The sequence below is a fragment of the Nelumbo lutea genome, chromosome 1 (assembly GCF_056320005.1).
Source record: "Nelumbo lutea isolate HS-2025 chromosome 1, American lotus-T2T, whole genome shotgun sequence".
In the NCBI taxonomy this organism is placed as follows: domain Eukaryota; kingdom Viridiplantae; phylum Streptophyta; class Magnoliopsida; order Proteales; family Nelumbonaceae; genus Nelumbo; species Nelumbo lutea.
The window spans coordinates 129557571-129580480 of NC_142684.1; the positions used below are offsets into that span (position 1 = coordinate 129557571).

Below are 22910 nucleotides of genomic sequence, written 5' to 3' on the forward strand. Positions count from 1 at the left end.
TCCCTTTCGCATGTTGGGTACCCGTTAATGAATAGAAAATATATTTTCCTTTTCTACAAAAAAAAAGATATATTTGCTTCCTATTTCAAGATATTTTGAGTTTTTTTATACACTGATAAATGACAAAAAAAATACAATTTTCAATGGATATTTACATTAATGATAAGATATAAAGTACATTAATAAAAAGCATTCAAGTGGGCTTTTGATAAAAAAGGACATGTTTTATTGGAATTTTGTGTTTACATCCATTACAGTAAAAAGTTTGTTTAGTAAGAAGGTAAATTTACAGCTGCAAAACTAACCTAACTTTGTAATTTATATGGACCATTTTATATTCTATATATTTGCATTCACACTTATTTGCATCATTTCCAAACGAAGTCTTAAGGTTTAAAATATTGTAATGTATTATGCATATCATATGATATATATCGACTTCCAGGGTTATCAATACATGTGTTTTTAGGATTTAAAACCCTTTAAATGATTAAGTCATTAAGATTGTGTTTGTTTGCAGTGTAAAGTATGGAGTTTTACATCGAACAATTTAAAATCTCCAACTGTTGAACTTTGAAAAGCATGATGATGTAATATTACATCAATTTTATGGGTGTAGTATTTACATCGAGAGTGGAGTTTTACATCGATCTTGATTTACACTGTAAACAAATCTGACAAAACTGAACCGACGGTGGACTTTTACATCATGAAGTTTACATCGCAAACGGGCGCAACCTAATAGGCGTTGTACTTTATCTATTGCCCAACTATCAAAACAAAAATTTAATAATAAAGTAGAGTTCTGATGTTTCAAAAACCTTGGATACACCTAAAAAAGGCATCAAGAGTATCGATATACCTTAAACTTTGGTTTCAGTAACAAAGAGATTCGTGTTACCACATTATCTAACATTGTGGCTGAAATTAAGGGGTAGCCTAGTTGGTGCGTTGGATGAATTGTCACAATGGTGGTGTGGTTTCAAATCTCACTATTATGATGTATATAAGAAAAGAATTGTATGATCACTTGACTATTGATGTGATGTTGTACAGTTCACTTAACAAGTAATATCCAAAAAAAAAAAAAATATTTGTGGCTGTTAACCATATCCATTGGTCCGAATTTAGTTTTGAATTCGATCTCATTAAGGGTGGTCCACTTCTGATTCATTTCTAATTGGACCAAACAATCCACCCATAAACAATCTGATAGGATTAATCAATTCGACTTAAATATACATGATATTCATATATTAATAAAGTCGGTTTGAATGTTGTGTTTTTACTTAAATGTTGTCATAAGTGTAATTTCCATAGAAACTATTTTCAATTCAATTTGTTCATAGTACAAAATTCAAGTCATTTTTAGTTTATTTTATTAATATTATAATGTTTTAATAAATTGTAGTTTAATGTGTTAATGTTGTTCAATGTTCCACTGCAATCTGAATTTGATTCGGATTTAATATAAGTCAAGCAAATATAGTTGTGTGTGTAAATCCGAATGTTAACAAAATCAATTTTGGATTTAGATATATCTAATTCTATTTTGCACCTTAATTTGAGGTAGTTCAAAAGTAATCAACATGAACATGTACATCACATAATTGGCTTCTCATGTGGCAAGATTCAGCCAGATTAATGAAATCCTTGTCTTTTTATCTTTTTGTCGTTTTCTCAAGTATGATATTTAATTTGAAATTGAGAGAAAGAGAGAGATTTGGGGACAGAATCATCACCCAAAAGTGTGAAGTTGAGTATGGTGGGGTTGGGAGCCCTACAAAGATACATGGAAGGGAGTACTCAACACTTGCCTAGTCATAAGGTTTGCCTATTCAATGGATGATCTCAATTGTCCTCTTCACCCCATGTGGCTGATTTATTAAAAGAATACATTGGCCGTGTCATATATACGGAGCAGCACTCACGGCATCGAACACACGGATGCTGTTACAAAGAATTTGGGGTGAGCTCACCCTATTGACAGCCCTACAAAGATACAACTACTGGTTCATCGCTTGTTGTTTGGATGTATTAAACTTGTTAATCGCCAATATGTATGATTTTGTTTTTTAAAAGAAAAACAACCACCAAATAAAAAAAATACAATGCGATTTTCATTTGATGTAACATTTTTTATTGGTTTTTGAGATAGAATATTGCAGATTTTTGTTAATTGTTCATGGTTTTTAAAATCAATCCGGTGATCAAACTGGTCAGGGGTCTGGTTATTGGGTCAAACGGTCTGACCGTTTGAATTGAACGCTCGGCCCATTCTGACAGAAAAATAAAAAAAAAAGTTCAAAATCATTTTAACCGTTCGAACTGTTAACCACTCGATTCAGTGGTTCGTTGACCAAAATCAACAATTTTGAAGGAAAATTTAAATTTTGGGAAAAATAAAACTAATTAGATGATCGATTCTCGGTTTTTCTGATCCGACCGCTCGTCTGATCCGGTTTTGAAAACCATGTAATTGTTAGAGGCTTTTATTTGCAAATTGCGTCATTTTGACAGAATCCTCATCGGTTAAAACAATCTTGCTAACAGTGGTGGAGAGTTACAGATAATGTAATTTTCATTTTAACAAGCTACTCTGTTTCCACCAAAACACCATTCTTGTGCTGAAGCATTCTATATCATAGAAGTTGATGTGGCAAATTTTTACCTTCTAAATGCTGCCACGTGTAAATCATATTCCTGGACGACTCTAGTCGAAAATCTTTCCCACCTAATTTAGTAAACTATTTTTTGGGTAAAAATTCAGTAAGAATTTGAGAGATGGGAAAGTAGGGAGCCCATTAATTCCATGAAGATCACAAAGTCTGTAGACTGGAAGGAAAACCTTAATTAAGTGGGCCCTGTATCCCATAAAACAATACAGAAATCCAGAATAAAAAAATTTATGAACTATTTGACTAGTATACGCTACAGACACACTTTTCAAAGGACTAAGGTCAAATCTGGAGTTGTGACCCATAGGGCTATTTTCGTCTTTTGAGCCGGGAGCAGCAGACGAGTCGAGCGGGGACATATGTGTCATTTTACGAAATTTGAGGGTGTGAATGTAAATTTAAGTGTTACCGGTAATGATGTTTGTGCGAGAGTGTACCTTGCAGAGTTGGCAATGTTACCTCTTCGATCAGAGAGAGAGAGAGAGAGAGAGAGAGATTCAGGCTGCTTGGCAGTTAAGCTGCTCCTGTCCGATCATCTAATCTCCCTCTCATCTTCACCATTTCTCCATTTATTGTATTTATTCATATTTTGTGTTATTTATTGGCGCCATTAAAGCTCTGTTGTGGGCTCTCTTCTCTAAGCCTGCAACTCTCAGTTTGAGGGGACCATCCCTCTCAAAGTTTAGGATTTCACCACGGAGGCGAAGGACCAGAGGAAGAATAGGTAGAAGAAGAAACAATGCCTCTGGTTCGGTTTCAAGTGAGGAACGAGTATGGTTTGGGCACTCCCGAGCTCTACAACGGTGCAAACAAGGACGATCCAAAGGCTATTCTTGATGGAGTAGCAGTTTCCGGACTTGTTGGGATCTTAAGACAGCTCGGTGATCTGACTGAGTGAGTTTTTTGTATATTTATTTATTTGCTTTTCTTTCATTTGTTCGCGTCTTTACTTCATTTTCCTGAATATGAACTTTGTATTTCTTGGCAATGTGAAGTTCTCAATGTTTAATTTCTAATGGTTATATTGGAGTTAATTGAATTCGAGCTTCGTTCTGTGTGAAACTCTGCTACGGGGTGATTTTGTTTTTGGTTTCTATTCTAACCTTCATAATAAGGTGACGTTACTGTTTTGCTGGGATTATTTTCTCGGCCAACTACCCTACCCTTGTTGAGAGTTCTTTGCTTTAGATTGCCTTTCTTCGAACGGTAATAGATTTGGGGCTGGTTCTTGTTTGAATATGGATATAGCAGCGTGATTGTGGACGGGGAAATCATTCAGGCTCAATGTAGTCCTCCATGCAATACAACAAAATGGAGTTACTTTTTTTTTTTTTTTTTTATGTTTCAATGAAGATATGGAATTAAACTGGAGAATTTTGGAGAGCTTAGAGATCCACTTTGATAATCCAATGTGAAGGGACTACTTTACAGAATAAAAAAATTGGTTTAAATGTAGATTTTTGTATGTTTAGGATGTCTTTATTCAGTTAGTCATGTTAGTAGTTTGTCAATTACTAATATCTTTAAAGGGGTTTATGTTTTCTGTGCCCATTGCTTTATGCTTTAGGAGTTGTCTGGTACGATGCATGATTTTTTTTTTCTTTTCTTTTTTTACATACATCAAACATGGGAAAGTCAGCTCTTCGTTAGTAGTAAGTCCTGAAGGATTTACATTTTTAAGATATTTAACCACCGAAAGAGTCTTGTTGTTCATATTAAAACTCTTCAAAATGAGCTTTAGTCTTCTGCTTTTTAATCAATGATGACCTTTAGACTTCTTAATATGACTATGGACTACTTTGAAAAATTTTGACACAAAATCAAGCTTGTATGACTCACTAAATTAACTCAAAAAGTTTAAAATGATGCAATTGTTGACACTTTTCTAAGAATCTGTGAGATAAAGTGTGATAATTGAGATCTCCATACACTGAGATAATCAAATACACTGCTTTTGATTCCTGTATCAATCTACAGACATGGAACATCTTCAAATAGCAAGTACATTGGTAAGTATAAGGACCCTCCAGTTGACCCTTTCTGCCCAAAAGACCAAACAACTACACCATTCAAAACAAAACAGGACTTCACAAACAAAAGCAGTAGTGGAGATTTTCATTTTATATGCAAGTCATTTTATCTTGAAGTTGTAAAGGTCCTAGGTATACAATAATTGTTGTTACAACAGCAAAGCAATGGCCATTGTCCAGATGGTTTTGTCACCATAATAGGATTATGCGATTATGCCCTAAATGGCTGAAACATTGTAGTGGGTTTAAAGGCTGTTGTTCAAATTATGCAGATTTGTGCTAACTTTGGACAATATGCAAATTGGAGTGCCCATTCTAACATTTGCAACTGTTTCTTTTTCTCCTTAAATTTGCATTATTTGTTGATATTCAACCTTAAGTGATCATCCTATTATTTTCAACATGTCTGGTTTTGAGTTTTTGATTGATATATGTACATTTGTAGGTTATTTGTCAAAGTATAATTATTAAGGAAAGTTCTTGGGTGTGTTTATAGATTTGCAGCAGAGGTTTTTCATGGCCTACAGGAGCAATTATTGGCTACTGCATCTAGAAGCCATAAGATGATGGTTCGAGTACAAAACATAGAAGAAGCACTTCCTCCACTTGAGAAGTCTATAATGGCCCAAAAAAACCACATACATTTTGCATACACAACTGGTGTGCTTCATATCTCATATTGACCTTCAATTTGGCACTTTTAAATACCTTTTAATAACTATAAAATTTTATTGATATGAATGAAAGAATATTTTGTGTACAACATACTATACACACCAAACATAGGCTAGTAATTACACCTTTTCAGGCATGTTATATTGAGTCTCTATTTAGCCTTGATTTATTTGGTGTTGATCTGATTTTAAGTTGTCATTTATTTGGGTCAAGAAAGCCAAATATCATTCCTGATTGATTAGTGATGGACATTCTGTCTATTTCATCTAATCAGATTTTCTTTTCTTTTTTTTTTTTTTTGGTTGATTTCATGGGCCCCAAAAACAACAGATTAGGGGATTTAATTGATCTTGTCACAAGTCATTATGGATTGATAAATTCATATCCATGTGGCACTTGAATCCTATGGACATAATATATTTTCTACAGTAACTGATTTTATGAAAAATAAGTGCTCTTATGCAAAGATCCCTATCACTTTATAATATTCACATCCTTTTAGCACTTCAATTCTTTGAGCTTAATATATTTCTTCAATACCTGTCATAGACATAATATGTGTCTATAAAAGAACCTCCATCCTGGGATAATGGGTCATATGGGCACACCAAAAACTATTTCTTTTTTTTTTTATAGATATGGGCACACCAAAAACATTTATCTGATTAACAGGGGGCCTTTCCAGGGTTTGGTGGATATAATGAGTTTGTGCAATTGTTGATCAGACATAACCCCATAACCTGATTAACAATCCCACAAACTTCTTCCTTCATTTTAGATGGGTTTGGTGGGGCTTGAATGGGTGGGTGGTTGACATTCTTAGACAGGAAGTCACTTGTGCTTGTTCAGGAGAATGGTTGTATTGGAAAGCCATTACTCATCCTACTATGTGGGGACTATTGTCATAAATGGGCAGCCACACAGACACTTTTGATGGAGGGAAAGCCAATTTTTTGATAACATTGGGCGGGGGGGGGGGGGGGGGGGAGGGGATGCATTCTTTTCTTGTTAACTTTCGGGTGTGGGCCTGAAAGTAGTTTTACATTGTTCCCCTAAATGGATTGATCAAAAGAAAAAGTTCCCCTAAATGGATGGAGTGTCCTTGTTAGACACTTTCAGACTCCAACATTGGATTCATGAGGAATAATTATGCATATTATGTTCTTTTATTCCCTGCTTATTTGACATAAATGATGTGTTTAAATTCCATCTTCCCTATAGACTGTTTCTATGTAGCAATAATTTACTTTTTACAATTACTTACGTTCTTTACTATAGGTATATGATGTTAGTATCCATGAGATGACAAACTTTATATGAATACTTTTTTACCATATGCATATTATATTTGAAACAGTAAGTTTTTTTTTTCATAAAAAGTGAAAAGAGACCTTTTCTTAAAAGTACATATAGGTTTATTTGTAAAAAATAATATCTTTGGTTATTTGAGAAACATTACTCCTCAACCCACGAAGGAGAAGCAGCATATATAAAAAACATGACATCTCTTTCAGTATGAGAAAGAAAAAAGGTATAATAGCCAACCTCAAGTAGTTGTTGTTAAGGCTTCATTCAGTTGAATTATATTGTGATAAAAGTGTCTTTCTTATTTGAAGTTATTTGTGTCCATTTGGACTTTGTTAGCATTCTTTCATCTAGTTTTACACATTTAATGTCCTAAATTCCATATGAATTGGCTGGAAACGCTTTAAAAGAATGTTAATATATTTGGGGCCAGAAGAGTAAGTATTAACCTGAGTGAATATCGGATTACACTATTTAGGGTTAGTCAAGAGGATGACATTAACACTGTCTTTGCTTGCAAAAGAAAATAGAAATTAAAGAGGAAAGAAAAAACAGAGATTACATCTTTCCTTTTAGTAAAGAAAAAGTAAAATTGAAACTTATTGGGTGAGAGAACACTGCTGGTAATGTTCTCTCGTCTCCACCATTTTTTCTCTATATTTTAGGAGGGAAAATTGGAAGAGTTCAAAAATAAAAAAATTTATTTTCTATTTTTGTTTTCCATCGTCAATCAAACTTGGGAAAGTCACTTTTATGTTTTTCCATTCTCTTTGCAACCAAATACAGCAAAAAAGTTTCAGTTGTGACAATTTTGCCCTATTTATTGAGGGTTGCTAGTTGTTTTGCTGGTTTCAAATTCTTTGTATTCTTTTGAATCCATAAACTGGAGGTAGATTGAGTAACTTGAGTTATGAATATAAATACACCCTCATACCATATACTTTAAGGTGATATGGATATTAATCTATGAGAGGTTAACTGAGGAATTGTTTGGTGTCTTGAATGGTTAAGAACAATTTGACACGCTTCACTTAGTTGAGATTTACATATTTCTGATATTCCTTCACAAAAAATTTCAAGTTCTTAGTGAAGAGAAATTACATTGCAGGTTTTGACTGGCATGTCAATATACAAACTGAACAAAATCACCTTCTCAACAGTTACTTGCCACAATATATTTTGGATTCTTATGAAGACTGTCGTGATCCACCACGTCTACACTTGCTTGACAAGTATGTTTTTGTTAGAGTTTTGGTTTTATTCTCACTGATTTATAGAAATTAATGCCTAGATCATTTACTTCTCAGATTTGATACTGGTGGTCCTGGAGCTTGTTTTAAAAGATATTCAGATCCATCCTACTTTAAAAGGGTGATGACTAACACCGAATTAGAGAATACTGAGAAGGTCCAAAGAGAGAAAAAGGTCCATAAGAACAAGGTATCTATCTCCCTTATGAAGAAACTTGGTGGTTTGTCCTATTTTGAGGTTCAGTGGGTTCTTGTGATATGCATGCTGAAGATTGTTAAAATGGATTAGTAGACTTCAATTGTTTATCATCATGTTCTATCGTTTCTTTCTAATTGCAATTTGTGAAATACAGTAAAATTACACAATTTTTTTTTTTTTGAAGTGGTGAATAGTTAGTAAGGATGGTCTGGTTTCTTAGTTTATAGTGATCAGATTGTGTATTCCCATTGTACAGCCTCTAGTCGAACAGGGGCTTTTTTCTTATATTAATCAATACATTCATACTTCACCTTTCTCAAGGAAAAAAATTAATGTTTGTGTTGTATATTTCCCTGCAACATAAGTTGTTTAGGAACAAACTCAATTATGATATTTTTACAAGCTTGTATTGAAAATGTCTTATACTGTTACGGCAAAATGTTTCAACAGAAAAAGGGATTAAGACAGAAGAATGGAGAAATCTTACATACAGTGTCAATATCCCACTGCAATGGCAGGTATTTATGTTCTTTTAACTTTTCGCAGGCATATAAACCAAGCATAGTTGGAAAAGAAAGCATTTCTATTAAAAGTTTATTGTGGGTCTATTAATTTTTTAATAGTTTGACTTAAGAATAATTATTTCCATTTTCAGTTCAATTCAATAAAATTTAACAATTGATGTCTGGTAAAGCAGAGCGCAGTTGGCTTCTCCCAGCATTTACAGGCAGAGTCCTTGTGAAAGTATCACCAATATCAATGCGAGACCAAAATATGACCTTGAAAATCCATCTTTTGGTTCAAGAACCAGGTCAGCTAACAATATATGTGTTTCTGTTCGAAGTCCTTTCATGCAAACTGAAGAACAAGAACATTATGAGTTATCCTCTTCTAGGTTAAGGGTGCAGTCAAATAATGCCCATTCTTCTATTGTTCCTAATGAACAAGATGGAGTTTTAGATGATGATTTCCCACATGGGTCATTGCAAGTCCAAAGTGCCCCTAAGTCATCTTGTGTTACTTGGGATGAGAAGATGGAAATAATGGAACCTACATTTCAACAGTGTGACAGCATTGTTAATAACCAGGATGAAGATTTAGAATTGCTACCATCAAGCTCTTATGTAAGTACACTGGAGAAGGTTGCCTCTCTTGGGAATGTTGATCCAGTGAATTTTTCATTTGTTGATGAAAATATGACAGATGAAACCAGAGCAGATTCATCCCTTCGAAATATGGATGGAGAAGATATTTCATTTGGTGATGAAAATATACCAGATGCAATCCATGGTGAGAACCAGATTGATGAGATTGGAAGCGAGCCAGACAACTATGTGGATGCACTAAACACTATGGAATCAGAAATTGACACTGATATAGAGTGCCAGACAAAACGAGAAGTTGAACTACCTTCGTCCAACTTAAAAGTTAAAGAGAACAAAGATGGAGCAGGTTTAATGCATGAGATGACTACTCAAAATTCTGATTCATCTGATGTTCAATCTCATACTGCATCCTACAATTCTCATAACAAGGAAATGTCTGAAAATTTTTCAAATGTGGACTCTGTAGAGGTCACAACCCATGTACAGCCACCTCCTAACTTGAGCACATCTGCTAACATGAAGGTTTCAGAAAACACGGATTTGTATGAGCATATTGATAGCATTAGTGTCTCTAGAGTAAATAGTTTTGAAGTTGTAAGTGATCCATCACCCCCTAGCTCCTGCATTCTCAATTCACAGGCCCAATTGAGTGATAACATTATTAACAAATCATCCAAGTTCCAAGAGTCTTATGCCGAAGTTTCTGGTGCACCTTTGGTTCAGTTTTGGACAAATGGTGGCCTGTTGGGACTAGAGCCTTCAAAACCCCCAGATTTTAATGTTTCAAATATTTCGAATCAAAATATTATATCTGCCAGTAAAGAAACCATTAGGCCCATATCCCATTCTGATAGCTCTTCAGGAAAACTGGATACATTAATTAAGACTCCTGAACAAAGAGAAAAGAATCTAAACTCTGTGGGGGAAAAGTATGGACCACATGGTACTAGTAATCCCACCGATCTTCCAGATGAACTGATTAGAACAGGAAACGAGTACCAAACAAAAACAACTGATTCTACTGAATCCTCCACATACTGCCACAATAAGCAAAATAATGATATGTTCAGGAAGGATTCCTTGGAATTACCCATGACAGGAAATTCTGTCATGACCACTGGAGCTGAATTACCTGTTGCTTCTGAAGTCAAAGCCCCTTCAGGCGAAACCAGTCAAGAAAATATCAAGAGTACATCTACTGTTTTCAGCCTTGGTCATAAATTACTTGTGAATGGTTTCCAAAAGAAGTTGCAGGAACCTATTTTCCATGAACAGAAGAAAGGACAGCTCAGAGTTGCACATCAAACGTCTCCTGACAGAACCATCAGAGAAAAGCAGAATTCTGGATCATTTGCATACTCTCTTCCATCTTCACCACCACTTGAACAAATGAAGATCTCTTTCCACGCTATAAATAACTCTGAAATATCGAAGTTGAGACTGAAAATTCCTGATAGGCATTGTCCTAATGAAGATATTAGAGATCACATATTTGCTTCATTCCAACTGCTTCCAGAGCCTGCTATTATTCCTCAGAGGGATACTGGTTCTGAGTCTGATGATGATACATTCTGTCGATCATCTCCATATATGCCTGATGATCTTAGTCATTGCTCTGAATCAAACTCTGAGCAGTGGGAATCTGGTGAAATGCCAGGAAATAAGGACCATGAGCTATACGATGCTTTACATAGAGTCTCATCAGCCGAATCTATATCAAGCTCCTTTGAACTGGATGGAGCATCACATGGAAACATGTATCCTAATTTCAACTGGAAAAATCCAGATATTAAAGATGGAGAAAGACCTTTTCATTTAGTTCCTTCACTTGATCTTCCAAGTCTTGATTCTTTGGATCCTTCCATAGATCAGAAAGAAAGGAAAAGTGATTCTGAACAGAATCATCTCCCAGATTCAAGGTTGCAAAATCCTCATGAACCACCACCACCACCGCCTCCACTCCCACCATTGCAATGGTGTGTGGTGAAACCCCACCCAGATGTGGTAGAAGATAACCGAGGGATGTTATCTGAGGTCAATACTCATCCAAATAATCTTCATATTCTGCAAAACAAATCTTCACAGCCAACAGTGCCTGCTCCACCAAAGCTACCACATATTAAAGAGGCTATCGTATGTTCACCAAACAACAAGGTGATGATTGTATTTTAGGCCCTTGTTTCATTGCAGCTATGTTTTAGTTTTTGATATATAATCTATGCATACATCAGGATCAGCAGAAGTTGAACGGATGCAAAGAATCTAGGCAGGATGGGCACATCAAGGAAGTAGATGAAAGGGAAGATTTACTACAACAAATCAGAGCCAAGGTGTGTAGCTATGTTTTTCATTTTTATCTAGAGAGATGTGTAAATATTACAATTAAATATAAAAGTAAAATTAAATGGAAATTTCTGAGTGAAAATAAGGCACTCGTGACATTTTGACACATAAGGGATATCCAACAACTTGTGTGTGTGTGTGTGTGTGTTTGTTTTCTTTGTTAAGAGCATTGCCACTGATGATCTCCTAGAATATGTTTTATATAAGGATTGAAGGAATGTGGTCCGTGGTGCAAATTGTCCATGCAGACAAGTCAAAAGTTCTCGGTCTTCGAAGTAAACATGTTTCTAGTTTTTTCTTAATCAGAACTTAGAACTATGTCAGGAGGGGATAATGATGTGTAAACAACTGAGAATCTAAGCTGTAATTTTTATATGCTTACTCTTCTGGTTAAATGTGCAGTCATTCAACCTGAGGCGTACAACATCTACAAGACCAAACTTCTCACCAGGTCCCACTACCAATGTGAAAGTTGCTGCAATATTGGAGAAGGCCAATGCAATCCGCCAGGTTATTCCTTCTTATTTTTTTATTTTTTTTTTCTTCATTTACTTGCTTCCTTTTCTTGTATACTTTTGATTTTATACTTGATACAATATACTCACTGTTCTTTTCTTCAAAAACATTATTTTATGACAATGTAAAAAAATGCAGGCCTTTGTGGGAAGTGATGAAGGAGGTGATGATAACTGGAGTGATGATTAATTCTCTTGAGGGCATGATTGTTGAAATTGGGTGAAGCTGTGTTATATATGTGAATAATCTCAGTTCTTTAGTGTAATTAAATTGTAGGACTTACATTCTTTTACTGTTCTTGTTGCATTAGATTCAAATTATTTTGTGAACCACGAGCAGATAGATGACTGACCCATCAAACATGTATTCTAAATTTTACTGACAATTATTTCTATATAATGCCTGAGAAAATGGCAGGCTTGTTATTGGATGTGCATTCATTGATTTCCTTTTTCTGCAATTTTTAATCACTCATCATCAAATTCATCATGTTACAATGGTTGTATTCTGCTTATGAATTTTTCACATATTCTCCTGTGAGTTGATTCAAATTGCTGAGTTCTTATGTTCTCTGTTGGGGAGATCATGGCTTAGGAGACTTGCTTGGATGTTTTCACATATTCTTTTTTTTTTTTTTTTTTAATTTGAGTTTCCTGTACTTTTAAGTAGGGTTATATACTGAGTTGCTCAAGACCAGCATTCTTAAAGTTGTCAATATTTGTTACAAGTTAGCAAACTACAACCTTATTGATAACATCCGTTATGCTGATTATGTCTACTGAAGAATGAACTTGATCTCTTTTAATACTTGCTTCGTATGAACAGCAGTATGGTGTTGACAAGCCGAATGGCCCTGCGCCCATGCCTTATATTTGTTCTATTAATTCTTTATTAGTTCTGTATTGGGTCCAATGGGGTATCCTTCTGGTTACGACCTCCCTACTAAAAGGGGTATCGTTGAAATTTCAGTTTTAATTATACTTAAAAAGTATAAAAAGAAGTGGAAATTCTTTTGAACCCCACAAAAAGAGTGCCGATTCTTCCTCCCGCCTTTGTATTATTAAATCCATTTTCGTGGTGCTGAAATCAGTCAACCTGTAGTAATGAAATGGTGAACATTATATGAAATTATAAACCGATTTTATCTTAATAATATTTATAACGGCTAGTTTGAATAAGAGATCATTCTAAATTTGAATAGTATTGAAATAATGACTGATGTAACTTGAGAAAATAACCTGCAAGAAGCTGAGCTTTTCTTCGAGGGTATCTGCATTAATTGCAGAAGTTGGAGGGAGAGAAATGGTGGGTAAACTCGACAATCTACCATATCAAAGGCAATATAAAGTGATGTATAGAGCCCATCTAAATATTTAATAAAGTTAAATTGTAAATTTTAGAAACATATTATTTATTATCATTGTTATCATAAAAAATTATCACGTGCGAAGTAATTAGTTAACATATTAATTATCACCAAGTAATATAATTGACATTGTATGAATTTGACATTACAAAATACGCCGTTATTTGAAAACTAATAGAATAAAAAAATGCAAGACCATTGTCTTGATAAATGAAGAATTTGAATGAACTAGTGATGTGTTGAGAAATTTTATTTTTTAATTAAATTTCAGAGATGTGGGGTCTGGGAAGGTCAACGCTCTCATACGTAGGGATCCAAGCAAGAAGAAAAGCTGATATGAAGGCCACATTCACAGCAAGGTTTGTACTATTATTCATTGTTTTCAAAATCGGACTGGATGGGATGGTCGGATCGGAAAAATCAGGAATCCGTCACCTGATTGGTTTCGTTTTCCTCCAAAACCGCTTTTTCCTTCAAAACCGTTGATTTTGGTCAGCAAACCGCTGAACCGACTGGTTAATTGTTCGAACCGTTTGAACGGTTTTGACCGTTTTCTAATTTTTTAATTTTTTTAATTTTTTTTATTTGTTTTATTAGAATGGGCCGACCGTTCAGGTCGAATGGTCTGACCGTTCGAACCGGTAACCGGTCCCTTGACCGATTCGATCACCGGTTCATTTTTAAAACCATGCTATTATTCATCTACAAGAAGGATTTCCAAGAGTGTTTGTTCTCTTTTCAAGGTGAGCAAATTTATTCTTGTTTATTGTTGTAAATCATTGTTTTTTATGAGAATTTTAGATTGAGCCAAGAGGCTTTCTCTTGATTATAGTATTCTCTAGCTTTTGCCAAAGAAAAACACATTGTAATCCCATTATTGTTGTTATAGTGGAAATTTTTGAGTTAGTGCCTTGTGATTTATCCTCTTCGCATTGGAGAGGTTTTCCACGTTAAAAATTAGTTTTGTGTGTTTGTTTTTTGTTGTTTTGATGTTTCTCTTTTATTTATTGCTTATTATGGTTGTTATTCTGAGTTCTATTGAGATCTAAGTTGGTTTAGAAAAGCCTTTTTACCTGGGTTGTGTGGTGCAAAACATGGTATGCAACTCTAGGTCGCGAAAAAGAGCAAAGATATAATATAAATCTACTACTTCACCACATGCCTAAGACTTTCCATATTAAACCCTTTTATTAAGAAGACATCTTGTGGGAAGTTTGTAATTTAAAAGGAACCATAGAAAAAAAAATACCTATAAGAAGTTATGTCTACCACAAGAAGAAGCACAAGTGCATAACTTTTTCCAAGTTATTTTGGGACAAGTGTCACAAAATTTGCTAAGGCTGTGTTTGGTTGCAATATGAATTTATTTGCACTGATGCAAAATCATGATAGTGCAGATGATTTTGGTGCAAATTATGATTTATTTTTATTTCAAATTTTATCTTATTTTGTTTAATTGGAGTACAAATGAAGTAAAACAAACTTCAAGAAAAATAAAATAAAACTCAAACCAAAATTAAACCAGAATTTGCATTCTTTTCATTTACACTCCCATGCATTCATACTAGTGCAAATAAAATTATGTTGCAACTAAACATAGCTTAAGTGTTGAGTGTGCTCACCGTGTGTGCACAGTTGAAAGTGAAAACTCTACGCATACCATGCATGTGGATATGTTCCCAATATACAGCTATAGCGGTTGCATACACTCTATCTTAAGCCTAGGGCAGTTCTACCCAACAGTCTTGATTTCTTCTCGTGTGTCAACTTTGTCTCGCCAGTGTTATTATGGCCTGGGTTTGGTTACATTTCTTTTAATTTCTCAGAATGCAAGGAGATCATCTGCAAAATATTGAGTTCCCTGATTGAAGGTACTATCGTCGCTTCATTCTATTCGGACTTGCTTGCTACACTTCATTTTCAATGATGTAGTAATATTTGGCCGACTTGCGGATCTTGACACGTGGTGTTGGCAGGATGTATCCAGGCCGTTCATCACCAACTGCCACCAACCAGCCCTCACTTACTCCTCCTCTAAGGCAATTTCGATTATAAAAATGGGTTCCCACATTGAGGCAAACACACTCTGGAACTTAAACTCTAAGTATCCTCTCTTGCTTAGTCCGATCCCTGTAACATCTTTTTTCTCTCATTAGGTTGAACCCGTCAGCCTCGAATGCTAGAAATTATGTTGTTGCCCTCAACTCCATATTTGGCAACAACAGTTGGTCTCATTTGCGGGAATGTCTTCAAAACTTTCCCTTAAGAAAAAACAAGCCTAATTTAATCAACTAGTGTCCCTAAAATGGCTAACAAGCAAGACCCGATCCTTGGCATTTGGAACTTACTCACGATTGATCAATTCGAGTTGGTCCTCAAAAGGCTAGACAACCTAGCCCAACAATTGGACAATATAGGGTGTCCAATAGGAAGCCACCCATGGACAACACAGCGAGCGATCTACCCGTACCACTCTAAGCCAACGCTTGGGCAGCCTGGAGAGAGTCAACCCCTCAGAGTCAAACAATAGCAACCGATGGGTTGGCAAACCTCATTCCAAGACCCCTCAGCTCCCAAATCGAGGGGTCGACCCCATGGGGTCCTACGTCCGAGCACAAGAATCTTGGCCATCAATACCATCATGCACCGATCAGTTGGGACGACGACAGGCGCTCAGGCCACTATAGTCCCCCTCCAAGGGTGCTACACCTCTCCCCCACCAGTTTTCGACCTTTGCAACCTCCTCAACAATTGTTGTGCCCACAAGGCTCAAGATTTGCCAGTGCTCGAGCACTCCAGGAACAAGGCCAACCCATCCTACGTGAGAGAGAACCAGGACTAGGCCGAAGCGTTGATTACATACATCAACCAGTGCTTTTGAGATATTTAGATGTAGATTAGCGCCATTTAAGACTAGCTTTGGCAGGTAAAGGAGGGCCAAGGTGATGCCTCCACTAGTTTCCCTGCCTCATCCAGTCGAATGGAGACGCTCGTAGATCCCATCCTCTCCGAGCCCTTTTTGCCAAATTCTAAGGCCCTGGCATTGGAGACCTACAACGGGAGTACAGACCCTGAGGACCACCTAGAAAGCTTCCGAGCCCTCATTCTCCTATATGGATACTCTAGCACCCTCATGTGCTAGGTCTTCCAAGCTACATTCAAGGGAGCATCACGTCGATGGTTTTCCATACTGCTTCCGCACTCCATCGGCTCTTAGGAACAATTCGCAGACCTCTTCCTAAGTCACTTTATGAGTAGCCGATGGTGTCAAAAAACCATCATCTCCCTAATGTTTGTCAAGAAGCGTGGGGAGAGCCTTCGAGAATATATAAAGAGGTTTAACCAGGAAGAACTTGAGGTTAAGGACCTCGACCCCTTGGCCTTCATGGTTCATGCATGCGGTCATCAGTGGCCTTTGGCCTGGAGCCCCCAGCTGGTCTATTTCCAAGACTCTGCCTAAGACTAGAGTCGAGTTCTTGAAAAAAATTCAGAGGTACATGGCCGACGAAGAGGCCAAAGCCAATAAATGCCTCCAAGAACTAGAAATCGAGGCTAGCCAAGGGCCCAATGACAAGAAGAGGAAGGAAAGGGATGTCCATGGTGATAGTCTGACCAACAAAGGTGGAGAGAAGAAGTCGTTGACCCCTCGCACAGAAAGCACTCAGGCAATGATACTTTTGGTCGACCATCCAAAAAGACGCTCTTGATTTAGTACAGAAGTGTGATCGATGCCAAGGGCCCTCCAACATCCTCCACCAGCTTACGACGACCCTCTTGGCCCTCAACAACCCTTGACCCTTTGCAAAATGGGGAATGGACCACCTTGGGCTTTTCCCTCTGGCCACTAGGAGTAAGAGATACCTTGTCGTGGCAATAAACTATTTCACCAAATGGGTTGAAGTCAAGGCCTTGGAAACTATCATGACCAAGACAATTCAAAGCTTCTTTTGGGAAAATATCATTTGTTGACAACTACAAGTTCAAAGAGTGGTGTGGAAGCCTAGGGATAAGGCAGCAATACACCATGGTTGGCTACCCTCAAACTAATGGGCTAACCGAGGTCACCAATAGGACGATTCTAGACAGACTGGAGTCAAGATTAGACAAAGCCAAAGGGCTTTGGGCAAACGAATTGTACAACCTTCTCTAGGCATACCGAACGATACCTTGGACTACAACGGGTGAAACCCCCTTCAACTTGACATATGGGACAGAGGCTATCATCCTAGTAGAGATCGGCTAGCCGACACTTTGAACCAAAGCATACTAAGATGCCAAGAACAGTAAAGAATTAAGGAACGACATCGATTTATTGGAATGTGTCTGAGAGCAATTCCAAATCAGGGTTGCATCATACCAACAAAGATTTGTAAGATACTACAACTCTCGAGTCATAGAGTGTCACTTCAAGGAAGACAACCTCATCCTTAGAAAAGTCATGATTCTTGAGCCTAGAATTAGAAAGCTTGGCCTAAACTAGGAAGTCCTTATAGAATCAATTAAGTAATATGACCCAACACCTTTCGGATGGAGTATATGGGTGGAAGACCTGGACCTCGTACATGGAACTCTAAAAATCTCTGGATGTACTATTAATAGTAGTGTAATTACTTTAGTGGAAATATGTAAATGAAAAGTGCAAGCTCCTTTCACCTTAGATCTTTCTTTGTGTAAACATTCTCGCTCCCTTCAGTTGATAGGACCCCTCAACTGATCAACTGTAGTATACAACATTTCTTAAGGTTATATGCCCAGACTAGATGACAACCCCTCAGCCAGCCGACCACGACATACAACCTTCTATATGGTTATACACTCGGACCAGACATCGACCCAAGGCATACGACACTTTGTGAGTCATATGCCTAGTTTCCTTTTAACCTTCTATGACTAAGGCAAGAACTTCTGAGACCTCGACAACTATTGATAAGTTAGGCCACGACCCTAGCCTCAGCTTCAAAGCCCCTTAAAGAAGCGAGTCTTTGGAGGTCAAAGAGCCGACATCGGCTAATTACTTAATAAAAACATGACAAACGACACACTAAGTAAATGACACTTCTCCAATAAGGCAACCACTCGTGACCTCAGCCACAAAACCCTTGTCTAATGGTGCACTGAGCATGATGCCGGCCTTAGTCATAGTCACCTTCCTTTTTTATCGCTAAGGAAAGGAGTTCCAAGACTTCGATAGCTACTATTAAGCAGTTTGTGGTGCTAGCATCGGCCTAAAAGGCTAATACAGAGCGTCCTCAAGAAAGACCAAGTAAAGAACACTTTAGCAATAAAGAATTACTTTATTAAAAGATGACAAGTTTCTTTACAAAGATGTCTCTTCAAGGGGAGACATCAACCCCTTATGCAAAAAAAAAAAAAAAAAATTAAGAAGAAGAAAAATAAGAGAAAAGAAGAAAGGAAGAGCATCTTTTGATAATAAACTTAAGTTCTATTTACTCAATTGTCTTTACAAAAAAAAATGCCTCTTATGGGGAAGGTGTCAGCCTCTTACAAAATAGAAAGAAGAAAAAATTTACAAGTTTCAAGGGTGTCGGCAGCCTAGGCAGTGGTGTCGGCAGTAGCATCGACGATTGGGTTCTTGTCTATCCCCAACATATCTATTATTTGTTAAGCTTCAGTAGCGAACAGATCTAATTGGCTAACATCGAAGCTCAGAAGGATCTTCATCACTTAAGCCTTGTAGTCATCGAAGCCCTCTAAATAAGCCTGCGAGGCAAAGGTGGTCAAGTCTGTCTTGTGCTCCTTCTAGGTTTTGTATTTTCAACCGCATTTGCGGCCGACTCCTCCAACTGCTGCTCCATTAACACCAAGGACTTTAGCTCATTTACAAGCTCCCTGTTATTCTCCACATCGACCTTGACTTTCTTGCGACGCTCATGCTTGTCGCGTGCCCAGCCCTCAGCCGCCTCCCGAATGAATTACGCCTCAATCGTTTGTTGCTTTAGGCGCTCAATCTCCTCTTAAGCCTGCCGAAGCTATTGGATCAACACCTCGACCTTATCACAAAGGCCAATTGAGCAAGAGACCATCTGCACATGAAAAAGGAAAATCATTAGTCACATTCGCCAAGAAGACCTTGACAACACAACATACTCAAAGAAATGTGTGCATACCTCAACGGCCTTGTTTAAAAGTGTGTACTGGACTAAATCCATTGGGTACTACGTCTAGGACTAGCGGTCCCTGGGAAGGATCATGTCGTTCGCTAGCTGTTGGCTGATGCTTGGAACCGACAGGGAGTCCACCTCTCGGACACCCCACTATAGCCGGAAGGTCCGATGAGGGGTCAGATGACCAAGGCACCGCTTGAGGTCCCCTTGGGCCGGTGCTACTCACGCAGCTGAAGTCTTTTGTCCTAAGGATCTCAGGCCATTTCTGCAGGATGCTTTTGTTAGATAGTTTTGTATGCCCTTAGCTTCAATCAAAATTGATGTACTTTATGAGTTTATTGTAAATGAATAAAAGTGCATATTTGATTCATGTTCCCTTGGTATGTTTCTGTGTAATACCCTTAAATTGGACACTTATTGAGACCCGTATTAGTTTAGAATGTTCACAGCCAGTGGGTCGGTCTGGGGAGACCTATCCTGACAAGGCTGACACTGTGGTGCCACCAAGTCGGTTTGGGTGGCTTGTCTTAGCTACCGGGGCGAGACCCTAGGCACATACAGTGTGGGATTAATTGAATCTTTGAACTGGACCAAATTTCCAGTATTGCCCTGGACCTTGGAGATTGATGGGCAAAACTGAAAAGTTACACCCGACCCCTAGACTTGATTATGATATTGCACTAGGTGTCGGATCGGGCTGTCTTTGACGTACCAATTAGTGAGATCCTTAGCGGGGGTCAAAACCTGGGTATGTTGGGACAATCCGAGAATTCATCTGAGTGGGTGATCATAGTGACAGGATCAGCCCCTTTGTCGGACAAAGGTAATGATCGGGGATACACTCTCACTGTTGGAAACCAAGACTGCCGGCAGCCGATTTCAACCGTTGAGATTTGTTTTGCAAAGTATATTTTATATGAGATATAAAAGTATATATATTATGGTTTCTAAAATGTTTGCAAAAAGGTTTTAATTCCCGGGATCCATATAAGTTGAGAGTGCAATACTGTTCCTTGTAGCCGAGAGAGAGGTCCTCTCTTGTCGGGCAGTGTATGATCATTAAGGGCTGAGAGGTTAAGTGTAAGACCATTGAGGATAATACCTGATGGGCTAATCTTGCATCTGCCCACGGTCCCTGGGTGTTACAAGGTGGTTTGGCCCAGGGACCACTTAGGGTAAGTGTTGGACCCATAGAGCCCATTCGATGGGTTTCAAGGGGTGCACTGTCTTTAACAATGTATTCGACCAGGCCTTGTAACAAAGGCTGGGCCGAACCCATGTGGCTGATGTGTAGATCAATGCTTGGGTCCCACGCCATACAAGGAAGCCCAACTGAGCAGCAGTTAGGAAAATTAAGTGAGCACATAAGCTTAATGGGCCTAAAGCCCATTTCGAACTGGGCTATTTATTTAGTTAATTAAAGGGGCGAATTCTGAGATGGATTAACAGATAGGATAGGGTCTTAATCCTATCTACTCAGAGAGTCCAGATCTGAATGTGATTCAGATCTAGAAACCTCCTAATGGGATTAGGAGAAAGCTAATCTAATCTGCAGATAAGATAAGGGTTTATCCTTATCACTAGAAGAGAAGGTTGATCCAAATATGATTTGGATAAGCAGCTCCTAATGGGATTGGGAGCTGATCTTTTAAGTTAACAAAAAGAAGGAGGGGGCAGTAGCCTTTAGAAGAGATACATCAGATCCTCTTTAGTGCTGAAATCAAGAAGAGAGAATTCTGCACCCTGCGAATACTCTTTTGCCGCCCTGTTTGCCAGTTCGATCTCCAGTTGTGGGAGAAGTCAAGATTGGATCTTGACATCAGTTCTTTGAGAAATGATTGAAAAGAAAGCTGTGCTCACGTACCATTCTATTGATTCTTGCGAAGGACAGAGTTCTTGGGGAAAAACACTGCTGATTCTGCTCCATCCTGCACTGCGCCATCTTCAGTGGGAGCAGTCTTTGGATCCTTCCTTGGGCGTGAACACCTTCATTGGGAGATATTACTTCTCCGTATCAGGTATAATTATCTCCTATTCCTTTTGGTTCAGATCTGGTTCAGTTTAAGGTTCAAGAATGATCCTTGAAAATATGATTTTCTAAATAGGGAATGTGATTCCCAGTTGAAGGGAGAAAAATTTTTGAAATTCGCCCCCTTATTCCGCAATCTTTGGGCGTCCATGGGATGGATCTCTCATCCCTTTAGCTTTTGCGTCGATGTCTTATTACGGGCCCCCTCGACCTCAACCCGCTATCTAGCGGCCCCCTCCTCCAGTAGACATCGAGGCATGCTCTTGGCGGCTCCCTTCTCGATGGCTCTCTTATATGCCGTGACCTCCAGCAACTTCACCTTTCTGTTGCCCTCTATTTCTATAAACAAGAGAAGCAAATGGGTCAGAAGAGTGCCAACAAAACTCAAGCAATTTTATAACTGGTAAACAACGAGAGCATCCATACCAAGGGGGGCAGGACTAAGGCCGGCCATAACCAAGGCTTCCTCCTTCACCAAGGGTCCAACATGAATTGTTCCACCTGGCTGAAGCCAATTCATCGCGGTCTTCTCCTCATCGTTGTTGTGTGGCTTAATCCTCTCAACCAATGTATTTGGGTTCCCTCAATTAGACCGAAAGGACCAGCCTTGGGGGAAACTAACAAAGAAGAATTTCTTCTTTCAGTTGTGGACAAACGATGGGTTGTCCACCATCCTTCCCCATCAGCCTTGGAAGTACCATAAGCCTTCCCTGTCAAGATGCTTCCTAAGTGTAAATAAACTATGAAATATATTTAGTGTCACTAGCACCTCTCAAAGATGGGCCATCACCAATACAACCACTATCGTCCTAACGGCATTGGGAGAGATCTGGCTAAGGGTGAAGTTATAGTGGTTCAAGATCTCGGGAATGAAGGGGTTGCAAGGTCAGAGCTGGGACTCTGACCCTATAGTCCCTTGGAATGTAGTACTTCTCGGCCAACGTGCTAACTTGCCCCTTGCCAAGAATGCTATTTAGGTTAGAGCAAGGATAGTGCCCTAGCATCATGCCTCGACGCTTTACCTCAACCCGCTCCTCATCTCTTCCACATCTTCCACAATAGGGAGCCCAAGAACATTCCTTGGGGCGTTGGTGTTCGATCACGTGGAATTGATAATCTCATTGGCAGAGTTCACACTCTGTTGTTTGTGCTCGGCCCTGTGAGACATGACCCTCTCCCTTAACACTAGGATGCTAGACGTCCAATAGATTGGTTGTCACAACCAGAACTCAAGGCCGACATGTTGGGGACAAGAACCCTTTACCTAAAGATGCTAGTTAAAGAGGGT

The 22910-nt window shown here is 38.2% G+C and overlaps 1 protein-coding gene across 4 annotated transcripts; it reads left to right on the top strand.

The window, feature by feature from the left end:
• The first annotated feature begins 3101 nt into the window (after positions 1-3101).
• On the top strand, positions 3102-12538 carry LOC148877524 (protein SCAR3-like). 4 transcript variants are annotated; one of them, XM_088942092.1, is made up of 10 exons: positions 3102-3572; positions 5205-5368; positions 7797-7920; positions 7996-8128; positions 8588-8655; positions 8835-8948; positions 9033-11397; positions 11475-11573; positions 11989-12096; positions 12241-12538. In XM_088942092.1, the coding sequence occupies exons 1-10, from the start codon at positions 3418-3420 to the stop codon at positions 12289-12291; spliced, it is 3381 nt and encodes a 1126-aa protein (XP_088798218.1). In that variant the 5' UTR covers positions 3102-3417; the 3' UTR covers positions 12292-12538. The 4 variants fall into 4 exon arrangements, with proteins under 4 accessions (XP_088798218.1, XP_088798217.1, XP_088798219.1 ...); XM_088942091.1 differs by having other exon boundaries at positions 8835-11397; XM_088942094.1 differs by lacking the exon at positions 5205-5368 and having other exon boundaries at positions 3127-3572.
• The last annotated feature ends 10372 nt before the right edge of the window (positions 12539-22910 follow it).

What these genes read in the sequence shown, in the direction of transcription:
- LOC148877524 (XM_088942091.1), top strand. Translation starts at nt 3,418, where the DNA reads ATGCCTCTGGTTCGGTTTCAAGTGAGGAACGAGTATGGTTTGGGCACT. An exon ending in TACAACAAATCAGAGCCAAG is followed by an intron (nt 11,574 to 11,988) that starts GTGTGTAGCTAT and finishes TTAAATGTGCAG; the next exon opens with TCATTCAACCTGAGGCGTAC. An exon ending in AGGCCAATGCAATCCGCCAG is followed by an intron (nt 12,097 to 12,240) that starts GTTATTCCTTCT and finishes AAAAAAATGCAG; the next exon opens with GCCTTTGTGGGAAGTGATGA.